General features: G+C 39.8%; 2 protein-coding genes across 9 annotated transcripts in view; one reads left to right on the forward strand and one right to left on the reverse strand.

The window, feature by feature from the left end:
* The window catches only part of LOC139775174 (uncharacterized), a 115,008-nt gene that overhangs the window by 83,060 nt on the left and 19,186 nt on the right, over positions 1-12,762 (reverse strand). The gene's annotated exons all lie outside the window — the stretch shown is intronic.
* Msp300 (Muscle-specific protein 300 kDa) overlaps positions 1-12,762 on the forward strand; it is a 90,458-nt gene that overhangs the window by 76,692 nt on the left and 1,004 nt on the right. For 6 of the 7 annotated variants that reach the window (XM_071710966.1, XM_071710959.1, XM_071710960.1 and 3 more), the window contains 8 exons: positions 1,028-1,330; positions 4,682-4,939; positions 5,989-8,724; positions 9,027-9,211; positions 9,771-9,809; positions 10,129-10,635; positions 10,771-11,014; positions 12,562-12,614. In XM_071710966.1, coding sequence (XP_071567067.1) covers positions 1,028-1,330; positions 4,682-4,939; positions 5,989-8,724; positions 9,027-9,211; positions 9,771-9,809; positions 10,129-10,635; positions 10,771-11,014; positions 12,562-12,614 — 4,325 coding nt within the window. The remainder of the gene's footprint in view (positions 1-1,027; positions 1,331-4,681; positions 4,940-5,988; positions 8,725-9,026; positions 9,212-9,770; positions 9,810-10,128; positions 10,636-10,770; positions 11,015-12,561; positions 12,615-12,762) is intronic. The other variant, XM_071710962.1, reaches the window with a different exon arrangement.

Genomic DNA, 12,762 nt, shown 5'->3' on the forward strand with positions numbered 1-12,762 from the left:
AATGATATAAATGACTGTAGTTATTAGTGTGGTATGACGCGGTATGTAAACTATGGCACGTGGCGAAGCACGCGTTTAGGAGCGTCTTGGCCGACCAAGCGTATATTTATGATTTCCTCTCTTAGTATGCGCTGTCTATCGATTTATCTTCGCGATTCGCCAGAATTTCAGAACGTCAGAATGTTCTTTATTGTCGATTGATCGGTTATTAATATTAATTCAGTTTGACGTACGATATGGCTGATGCACACAGGCAAATAAAACATGATAAAATATTAATTATAAATACCTAGCATAAATTTGTGATTATAGTTAAGCTTTTTAGAAAATTTATAAGGTATATCTTTCTTCACATGAGAGCGTAGAATTTTTATATTTGATAAAAATTAATATTTGATAATAAGATAATGCACTTGCGCGTGCCTTTTCTTAGAGAATTCACGAGGTGAACGACCTCGAGTACACGACACAAAATTAGTTCAACCATGTTCTGACCGAATTCATGTAAGTCTCCAAATGTGCTAGTCTCGTGCCGTGAATTTATTTATAGCGTGTTTTAAGCAAAACCGGCGCTTTCTTTGAATTGTCTGGCGCGGAGCTGCCTATATAGGCAAAGTGATTCTTAAAATTGAAACACATCGGATAAAAGTAGATATAGAGAACTGCGAAGTTTCAATTTATGAAAAAATAATAAGTTAAATCTCTCTCTTATTATACATAACGTACCTTTTAAAAATCAAACGCTAATATTTGGTAAAATATTTGTAACAAATTTATCGTTACTATTTCTTCTAAATTAAAATTTAAAATGTCCTCAATAATAATTAAAAGTATTATTTATTAAGTAATTAGAAAAATAAGTGCGGTTTTGATAAATGTAAGAATTATCTTTTACGACGGTTTTATTACTGCTCCATTTTTTATACTGGAATTCAAATGTATTTGATTAAAGCAACAACCATTTGATTTCTAATATTTGCAATGTTCACGAATATGAAATATATCAGTTCCTTTTTTTAAACGGCAGGGTCTAAACGGCGATTTGGGCGCTCGAGAAGTTCTCATTGGTGAATTACGTGCCGCTGCCGAGCCTCTGCGGGAGAGCTGCGCCGCAGAGGTCCGCGAAAGGGTCGACGCTGCAGTAAATGAGGCCGTACAGGCTTGGGAGGATACAAGGGCCGAATTGGATGTCCTTTGCACCCGATATCAACACGCGTGTAGGCTCTGGCAGCAATACAGAGACTCTAGTGCCGCGGTGAAGGCCTGGGTAGACACTCAGATGAACAGTGTGGTAAATTTACCACCGGAGGAAGCAGTCAAGCAAGTTAAGGTAGGTGATGTCATAAATCCTTTGCCGTTGGTATAAATTAAATATAAAATCCTTACTTTGAAAGTAACCCACTTTCGAAAATCTTACTAATCTCTGTAATGCGGAAACGGAAGACATATGAGAAGACGCGCTAATAGCCGATAACTAGCAAGCAAATAGATTTCTAAGTAGTGACCTTCGTAAGAATTAGACAGTTACGTAAGAGACCGATTCTCAAAATAAAAAGTTAGATATGCAGGAATTAGAGATTTCAGCCAAGTTTTAAAATTGTAGTTTTAAAACACCGTATCATTTTTTGCCACAAACGGATGATTTATTCATTCCTTCTTTTAAAGTTTTGGCAAACAAATAATGTCACAGCTGGGATATCTTTGCATTTACGTTTAAGTGCTAATTTATTTTAATTTTATGTACATTTTAAATATGTGTAGATGTGTACAGATAGCATATGGGAAGATATCGAGTATCTGATCAAATATTTTTACGCGTATAGGGGAGAGTTGCCTAATGCATATACTGTTCACTCCGGTCATTATCGACGCGATTTGTTCTTTCGTAAATAAATGTTAGGAATGTCACATTTGTTAAAAAAGATTAAATATTTTTACAATTCGTATGTTCTATATATACCATATATCGGAACGAAGAATACTTTTCTTTCGCGATAAAGCGGGTCAAGGACATGCGTCAAACGCGCATTCGTTTTACCACTGGAGAAGCGCGTAATCTATTCTCTCGTTACGAAATGTTATAAATATTATGTGAAAAAAAGTAATAAATATTATTACGTATCCTCCCGCGGAGACAGATCAATATACATCAGAATAAAAATAATTTTTCTTCCGTCGTAATAACGCGAGCGAGTTAGGGGAACGTGCAACAGACGCGTTTTCATCCCTTGAATGAAGAAGCGCATGATGTCATTGTACTCCACTGCGCGCGCGCACACCGTTTAAAGAATCATCGTAGCATACAAGAAAGAGACAAGAGTAAAAGTCGATTCATCATCATCGTCACCCCTCGCTCACGCTCGTGCGTGCAGTCGCAGGCGTGCCGGCTGGCAGGGGTGGAATGGGTAGATCGTCGGGAGAATACGGGGCAAGAGGGCGAGTCGCACAGACGTGCGCATCGATCCCTCGGAGCCTACGCCAGTCCGGTCCAGGGCGTTGCGGCGTTTACAGCATCCAGCATGACGCTCTCGAAGTTTTCTCAAAGTATCGTTTATCTCGTCGGAAATGCGCGCACTCGTTATCGCTCCTCCTTATCTCTCCGGGGAGATTTTTAAACAGTCGCATCTGTCACGCGTGCAAGAGTGCGTGAGCGTGACTATATCACATGTACGATAAGTAGAAATGTGTCTGTATATGTGTATACGTGAATGTGAGATGCGCAACGACGATTCGGACCATGTGCTTAGACGACAGAGAAGGGTACAGTGCCGCACGTGTTCGTCTAGTTTTGGAGCGAAACGTTATGAGAACGCGCGTCAAAAAGCAGAAAGTATGAATGACGATCTGGACTAAAGACATGTGCACGCCGGAGGAAAGAAAGGTAAAACGGTGTGACGAGGGAATAAAGGAACGATGGAATTTATGAAAAGTAATAACTATTCACTATACAAGCCGGAGATTCCTGCCGATTATAACAACGGGACAGAAATAACTTTAACGCCGCGAAAATAACGCGCGTCTCTTTCAAGATCACATATTTATCTATCGCACTAACAAACAAAATTTTTAAATAAATAACAAAATCTAGGTCAAATTTAATTTAATTTTAAGATATTAAATTCTTCAAGAATGTATTTGTTGATAAAAATGTTATAAAAAAAGATTTCAAATAATTTGGAGATTGTACATGGAAATTTGTCAACAAAACTGCCATTCAAATTTGTTGCATTGAAAGCTGAACACTGAAGTGTATGAATGGAATCGAAAATGTTTATTCTTTGTACTTTACAAGACAAATGAAGAGTATAACCACGCAGCTTGCCGAAACAGCACGCAAGCGTGTTTTGTAAAGACGGATATTGGCGCCCGTGCGAATATGCGGAGGTCTTGCCCCGTGGTTGAATGTACGCGTGTCACAATGCAATACATACATCCATTTGTCTCGTCATCGTTGAAAGAGGTCAAAGAAAAGAAAAAAATATTCCTCTTTAACTCCATCTGAACACATTGTTGCAATCTTATGTTAATATAAAAAGAAGAAAGAGAGAGAGAGAGACGTATAAAAACGTAAAAGCTTATTTTTTAACGTATTTCGTCTTAATATCGTAGAATAAAGCTAAGTATTATACCACCGCGAGATATCGAGTAATGCAGATTAAATCAATATGTTCGCGTGAACGTGACTATAATTATTCAGGCCTCCTCTTCGAATAGTTACGAGTTCGAGTATTTAATTGTTAGGATACAGCTGCAACAGATGTATCGATCCCTCCTGCGACTTCGAGTGCAATAATCAGTCAATTGCTAACGAAGAAAATTTTATGATCCAGCAAGAATGTGCTGTTAAATGAAAAAAGAATTAAACTACGCAAACCACGAAATGTATGAAAGACAGTATTTTTCGTTCCGATAATAATAATCTTAGATAATCGTTTCTTTACATGATGGAAATAAAATTTCTCAATGAGGACTAAGGTATATGATAATGAGAATTCCGGAAAAACGCGTGCAGCATAACACTTTCATAGTAAGCTTGGTTCCCAAAATATAGCTATCTATTACCCATAGAAAGAGTAATAGATATACATTGCATGTCTATAAATATCGATAGAGAGAAATAAACACATGCTCCTCGTGTAGACGCCTCTAGATTCGTTCTAGATCCGCCTCGCTTGACTACATTTTGAACAAGAGAAACGATTTTATTAATGTTTTAAGAATGTTGTAAAGAGAGTCAGAAATATTAAAAATAACATAAAATTTAAAACATAAGCTCTTTTATAAATATAGTCAGCATATGAATTCTTTTAGACTTTTTTATAAGTATTTTCAAAAATTAATTGATGAAAAAATTCAAAAAAATTCATTTGCTTACATTATTTATAAAAAACTTGTATTTTAAATTTTGTGCAATTCTTAACATTTCTAATTCTCCTTACAACTTTCTTAATATGACGGGTTCGGTCTACCAATATGACAAAAATACAAATATAATGTAAAATTAGAAATATAAGTCGTAAAAATATAATATAAAATAATAAGAATTATATAAAATTTACGTCTTGTATGTCGGTCACGAAGATTTTATTCGGAATGAAAAGACTTAAAGAAAGGGTTTCGCGCAAAAAATTTGAGTGGAACGCAGACGCGTTAAAGCTTGGATATTTTAAACTTGTTTTAGGTTTGTGAGGAGACACTGGCGGAGCACAAAGAAAGACTGGCGGAACTGCGCGGTCTGGTGGCACAGATCGCATCGGACGTGGGTTTGGATGCCGGTGGACCGCTGCACTGCGAAGTTGAAGCGCTAGGTCAACGACTCGAAGATGTTCGAGAAACCTTGTCGACCCTCGCGGACACGGTGGATGCCCATGTCCTCAACCAGGAACTCGCGCGCGGTGATCTATGCCAGACGAAAAATTTCCTGGATTCGGTCCAACAGGTACATACCTCCGTTCATGCTGCATCTGTTTCTGCCTAACTACGTGCCAGTCAAGCGTCTTTCATTCGTTATAAGTTATAACGCGAGATACCCGGGCGTTATGAGTATCAAGATGATTCTTATAAATGTTTTAGAGCAACGATAGATTTAAGATAATCTTTTCTCTATCCTTAATATAAAAAAAGAGGAAGAATAATTTTGTTAAGTTATAAAGAACATAAAATATATTGATTTTTAATTTCACGTCAAACTTTAGAGTTATAAGCATGTACGTGACGATAGTTCCACATATCTTTCTCGGATGTGTGTATCCGACGCGCTGGTTAATCCTGGTACGTATGTACATGCGAGGAAACGGATTCAGGACCTTGAAGAACGAGACCTTCCTCGAATTTCTCACAGTTAAAACATTTTTCAAGGATCGATGTACACGTTCCCCTGCGCTTGGAAGGTGATAGTTAGGCCCGCGGCGTTAGGTCGCTTTAGTCTGACGTATTAACGCGTCCATCAGTTCTCGAGCGGCGCACCATTGGTGCTTGGCACAACCTCGATCATCGCTTCGCACGCGCGTTTATATTTTAATCGCGGTAGTTCCGAAACAATTTGTTATGTCAAGGCCGAAGGGCTTAACCCGTGGTGGCAATTACATCAGTCACGAAATCCGCAACAGCTGAATGGCTGCAACACCCGTGCATACATCGTTGGCCGAAAGAAACTTTCGAACTTGAGAGCGGCGCGGCGCCGCGCCGAGTTCCGTTTCCCGACGGAATTTACGGCGTGCATCGTCAACGTCGATCGACAAGATAAAGGCGATTCGATACGATTCTACTTGCCAGGAGGTTAGAACTACGTCGCTATGTTGTTGAATCACGTTTCCTTCGAAGCTTAGTAAGAACGATACTTAACCAGCGGCATCGATCGATGCGATTGCCGAGAATTCGCGGAACCATTCACGCGCACTAAATTAACTCATAAATTTTTTTATTTCCCTATTTATTTTTTTAAGAAGCCGTCGAATAATCAGAAGGGCTTGTCTGTCAATTTTTCAGAGTCTGACGGCGGTGGGTCAAGGCGAGTCTAACGAACAGCTGACAGTGCTACGGAATCATTTACTCGCGTTAACTAGAACTGAGCCGCAGCTTCAGTCCATCAAGGATCGCGCGTTAGACGTTTCCGTGCAGGAACCGTCAGTGGTCGAGGTGGTCCAACTATGGCAGCGCGTATTTCAAGAGACCTTCCAGCAGTATCACCGATTGTCGACACGACTGATTCGCTCGCAAGACGTGATCGCCGCGCTAAAGCTCTGGGAAGAATATCTGACGCATGTGCAAGATTTTCTCTCGAGTGGTATGCCGGGTGATTATAATGGTTTGTCAGAGCATCGGAATCTCTGCGAGGTACATCGAAAACTTTTGCCCGAACAGCAGGATCTCATATTGTCGGTGCGAATGGGGGAGGATCGTGATCGATCGGTTGCCGAACAGTTCAACGCCTTGACAAATCTTCACAATGAGACGTTGGCGAGAATATTGGAACGGCATGCGGCAGTGCGCGACAGGATATCCGCCTGGGATAGATATAGACTAGATCAAGGGAAGTTGTTGACGTGGTTGAAGGAGGTTGAGAGAGAACGGCAGCGCATGCACTTGCAGTTCATTCACCTGAGACGGCTCGATAAGATTCTGCAAAGAATTCAGGCACTATTGGATAAGATGCCAGTTGGCGAGGCTCAGATAGAGTCCCTTCAGGAACAGCAGGAATACCTCCTAACTAATTGTGACGAGGCGCTGGCCGTCTCGATACGCATGGAACACGCCGCGAACGCACAACGAATCGCGAATCTGCGAGCCGGTCTGGAAACCTGGAGGGATTTTGTTCAACGAGTGCGGAAATTGCACGAGGAGCATGTCGAGCAGTCTGACGTGATCGCCACGACTTTCCAAGAAGTCGGCCAAACATTGAGTGCGGCCTTCCACGCGGGACCAATAAGCCTATCCAAAACGAAGGAGCAACTTGATTCGCTTGAACACCTGAGAACTCGTTTAGCTGACACGCAACGTCATCTAGAGTCCCTTGGTGTCATCACGGAACAATTGAGGGAGTGTCTGAGTCCGAGCGACATGAAAACATTACATCAACATGGCGCGCTTCTGTCGCAACAACACGGCGATCTGGAGTATCAATTGGCCTTGTTAACCTATAGACTCAAAGAACGCTGTGATCTTCATGGTCGATGGGAGAATAAGTTAAATAAATTATTATCGTGGATGGAGGACGCGACGATCAGAACACAGAACTACGACACGATGGCGTTGGACGAACCTGAAGAGGCAGTGAAGCGACTTGAGTGTGAGCTGCAGACGGAGATGAGTTTGAAACAGCGCGAACTCGAATGGTTACAGAACATCGGACAAGAGCTGATAGAAGTCGCCGAGGAGACGGAGAAAACAAAACTCCAGCAATCCTTGGCCGAAGTCAACGAGAAATGGAATCGTCTAATGGCCGGCGGTAAAGCAAGAGCTAACAAACTGGTAGATCTAATTCAAACTATGAACTCGTTGCTGAAGAGGATAGCCGATTTACGAACTTGGCTGACCAGCACTGAAGGTCAACTGTCGGAAGTTATCATTATCGAGGAACCCACGCAGAGGAGTATTGATAAAAAGCTTGAGGATCACGACCATCTTAAGACTACTATTGAGGCTGAAAGCGGCAATATCGGCGAGGTGCTAAATTTGTGTGAAATCCTGCTAAACGATTGCGACACGTGGAAAGCTTCCTTTAACACGGACGCGATAAAGAACGGTATGGAAAGTCTAGAGAAACGATGGAAAGCTTTGTGCATTAAATCTACCGAGCGCAAGCGAAAAATCATGATGATTTGGAAGCTGCTGCAAGAGCTGGACAAAATCAAATGCGAGCATGAACCGTGGTTAACCAAAACAGAGAAATCTTTGTTGGAATTGGAGAACGATCTTACAGAGATGTCGAAAGAAGAGTCGGAGAAAGTTACTGAAAAAGTTAAATCGATCGCTAAGGATATCGAGGCGCATCAGAAGGCCTTGAAAATCCTCGAACAGATATTTGGGCGTCTGGCCAAGTCCGGATTGGATCCCGACAACTTTAGGTCGCTCACGGCCGAGACGCGGAAAATCATCGACAGGTGGTTGGCTCTTGAGACAAAAATCAACGCCATCATCTCGAGTATTCAACGGGAACAGAAGACCTATCGCGAGTTTGTGTCCACGCATGGTGCCGCGGTAATGGGCCTAACGCAGGTGGATGTCCGCCTAACGCAAATGCAACACCTAGCCACGCCTGAGCAGAGATCGTCTTTGCGACGAAGGCGTCAACAATTGTGCGAGGTCGAGGAAGAGCTCGAAACTCAAAACGTTACGTTGCACAAGGCAGACGAGCTGGCATTGCGAGTCATGCAGGAGAGCAATCCTGACGACGTAGCTGCGATTCAAGAGCTGGTAGACGAATATCAACTCCTGTGGCGGGATATCAAGGCGCGAGTGACCGCACTGAAAGCGGAACTAGAGACGCAAGAAAGGTCGGAAGTCGATGAGGCGGTGCAAGTGGAGACCTTGAAATTTGAGCAGGACACAGCGGTTCAAGTAGACACCCTGCCGAGACTTGTCAGGATAACCTCGTGTGACGCATATTTGATGGAACTGGAGACTGCCCTGAACGAATGCAATAACGCCTTAAATGCTCTGGAAGCAGCGGTAACACCTGATCCCGTTTCTGGACCTGGGCTCAACGCGGCTGCTAAAACTATCGTAAGATTTTTGCCAATTAACTCTACGCGTTCGTATATATGTACAAATTACAACAAGTACAATCGAGTTTAAATAAATGTCAATATATCTATATGTATCTTCATTAAATATGTCTGTGTTTTTGTCGTATAAAGATCTATGAAAAAAATAAAAATTAAAGATTGAGACAGTGAATGGAAATCGAAAACTATTAAGAATTGCAAAAATATCGCGCTTGAATAATGAAAACCAAATAATGAAACAATGTTTACGCAATGTTAAGCACGTTCGCTACTTTATTAAAATCTCACGGTATATTACAGGCTAAACTGATCGGAAGTTGCCAGTGCTCGATAGAACTGGTACGCCACCTTCATAATCTGCTCATGGAAGACGGCAAATTGAGTTCAGGAGCTGCTAAAAGTAGCGAGGTAACAACACTAATAGCTCGATACGACACACTCATTGCACTAGCAAGAGCACGTGAACAGCAAATCAGAGAGCTCAGGTAAAGTTTCTTTCACGCTCACTTCAACGTTTAAATGTTTAGTGCATTTCGAATTTTGTAATAAGCAAAGATTGCAATATATGTATAACAAGTTCTTTAAAATTAACTTTTACTTATGTAAGAGCAAATTACGGTTTCGGTTTTGATTATATTACGCGCAAGACTTTTTATCTTTTGTATCTTATTAAATGTGGTACTTTCTGAGGATTTAAAACAATATCCGAAAACGCTAGTTTATACGCATACGTTATTAATTCTTGCATATATTTATGTGATACTCAATTTTTGCAATATCTTATATGTAAAGAATCATCATCCATTCAGACGCAATGCCATTTTTAATGTTCACCCTACTAATACCGAATAAATAATTAACAAAATATAATAATTATTATATCACTCGTAACAATATCGTAAATGCTTATCTCTTTGTGTTGTTTAAGCCTTTTAGCCTTTTGCTAATATAGACACATCAACACTGCCTTGCAATAATTTTTAATACAAATAATAACGCTTAGCAAAGCTAATTGAAATAACGCTTATCCTTTATCCTATACAGATCGTCTGTCAGCGATGCTTACGCTTTTCCATGTAACCAGTGAGTAACTAACTATATAACAATTAAATTCAATGTTAAAATAAATTTGCTACTACTAATAATAAATATTCCTGAGAAAGCTCTAAAATTTTAACGTTTATTATATAATAAAAAGTTTTGTGTAGCTAATAAATCTTTTCAACTTTCATAAATATATTATTTGCAATCTCACTAAGAAAATTTTATGAAATAACATTGTATATTCATAAAATATATGTTAAATAATACATAATCTTAAAATATTTATTTTATAAATTAAATTGCAATTATAATTTTGAATATACTGAAAAAGCTATAATCACAATTATAATTATTATAGCGATAGTGGCAGATTGACCTGTCCATTATGCTCTCGCCGTAATTGGGCTCAGCTGGACAATGATCTCTGGCGTTTGGACAAATGGTTAGAGTACGCCGAGGGTACGCAGAGTGAGCAACACTCGCCACCCAGTGATATGGAACAATTGGAGGACGTGATTCAGGATCATCGCGAGTTTGTACTGGATCTCGACAGTCACAGGAGCATTTTGACGAGTTTAAATATAGTCGGTGCTCACCTAGCCGATCACACCGAGGACACGGAACGTGCGAAGGAGCTTCGCGATCGATTGGCCGTGGCAAACGGCAGATGGGAGAAAATCTGTACGTTTGTCGTGGAGTGGCAAGGACAGCTGCAGCACGCCCTCATAACGAGTCGCCAGTTTTATCGTATTACGGAAGAATTGTTAAGTTGGCTCGAACGCATCGAGGTCAGCATTCGGGCGAGCGAACCGATCGATCTGACTGAATCTACCAATATCTTAGAAGCGAAATATAATAAATTTAGGTAATGATCTTTATAAATTTTCTCTCGCGATCGATGAATGAAATAAATACATATATCAAAATAACCGAATTCATACAGAATACAGAAAATTATATGTAATAATATGTCAAAATTATTATTTTATCTTCATTTTAGGGAATTGCGAAGTGACCTAGAACGTTGCGAGCCGCGAGTGATATCGTTACAGGAGGTAACTTATCCTCTTTTGGACGAACAGACGGAAACCAGAACGCGTCTGCAAGAACTACGATTAAGGTTCCAGTCGTTAAGAAGAATCACGGGAATCTACACTCTTAAGTTGGGAGCTGCCCTCGGGCTGGACCCGCGGGACGTCGGTCTCGCCGTTACGTCTACATCTCTCGCATCTCTCTCACACGACGTAAGTTCTAAATTGTCTTTACTCATAACAAATCTACATCTGTCAAAGCAATGCTCGCCGTGACATAATTTGATTAATTTATCTATATTACTGTCGCGAGCTCGTATAAGCCTGAAGTAGATTTCATAATAGATAGTGTTACACCAGATGTAGTCGATGTACAACATTGTGATATATATATATATATATATATATATATATAATGATAATTTAAGAACACAATTATATTTTAACTTAAAAATAAAAAACGGAATTTCTAATTTATTGGTGCTCGATCAAGTCGTGTCGTAAATAAAATCCGACGTAATGCATTTTATTTTAATTTCTAACGTCCACACAATGGATATATAATATATATTTTTATTTTGAAATTAAAAGTTTATTAGTCTCGAAGCATTTCAAAATATTAATAAATAAAATCCCAACATTTACAAAATAGCATGATGATTTATGTGCCGAGAACGAATTACTGGTTAAATGTACTTATACTACGCGATACGTACGAATATTTCGATCGATGAGATCAGTAAAAGTCGAAGAATTTAAATATTCTATCGATATTAATCGAGAGTTTTTATATAACCTTCTTTTTATATGAGATCACTTACCGCCGTTGCTGCCATTATCGGATTTTTTGATCGACGTCGACTTCTGGCTGATGTTATTCCGCTCCAACTACATAACAGACGCCAAAGGAAAAGAGAAATGTTCTAAAAAGACTCGAATACTCGGAAGGAAATCGTTACTAATTACGACCGCGCGTGTTTAATTAACATGTTAGAACGGTAGCCTGAGCACTTTGTTCGATGCTCGAGCACTTAGTTTCGCGTTTGGTTCACTTTTGCATAAAAAACGTGGGTAAAAAACGCGGAGCGATCTCGGCTCGACCGCAACACGAATTCAGTAATGGCGGCCATGGCGCGGAGTGCGGACCGCAGCCGTGTCGCCGCTGCAGGGCGCGAACTGAAAACTGAAACAGATATGGCGACGCATGCACATACGTGAAATAATATGAATAAAAATTACAAAATATAAATCTATGTTAAAAAGATACTAGTATTCTTTTTTTTTCATACAAAGAGAATATAGTATATATGATACACAGAGTAACTCGTTACTACTGTATTAAAAATCGATTCTTTAGAAAATCAGAGAAAAATGAAATTTTAAATGTCACTGTAGCCATAACGTTTTGATATATTAAAAGCTTCATCTTCAAATAATCTAATAAAAATCTTTAGATCTGCTTTAAATGCTGACTGGGTAGAAGCGGGGGATATTTGTATTTTATAGATTCGCCACGATAGAGTGTCTCTTTTATACATTACTTGATGAGATACTTTGCTTTTATTTCTATATTGATGTATAGCGTTTATCGTAGATTATTGCACAAATTAGTAAAATCACGAACTAATTTCAGAGCAAGAGGCGTCATCCGATGATGAAAAATCATCGCGATGGCACTTCCACGCGTTCCATAAAGTTATTCGTAGTAATCACTTGCACAGTATCTTATTGTTTGTGTTTTCTGTTTTGTTGAACTGTAGCTACTCGACGAAGCTGCCTCTGGGACTGCTCAGCCTCACGCCAACGGCACAGAGTATGTTGTTTTCTTTGTCTCTTTTCCGTGACGATATCTGTCCATTAGCTTCTTCATGATAGAACTTTATTTAAAGTTCTGTCGTTTGTAAGAAAATGTTGGCTCTCGCGCCACGATCGACGAGACAATCTCATTTAATATTCCATTA

The sequence above is a fragment of the Temnothorax nylanderi genome, unplaced genomic scaffold (assembly GCF_030848795.1).
Source record: "Temnothorax nylanderi isolate EJ_2023f unplaced genomic scaffold, tnyl_v1.0 TNYL_tig0094_pilon, whole genome shotgun sequence".
Classification (NCBI taxonomy): domain Eukaryota; kingdom Metazoa; phylum Arthropoda; class Insecta; order Hymenoptera; family Formicidae; genus Temnothorax; species Temnothorax nylanderi.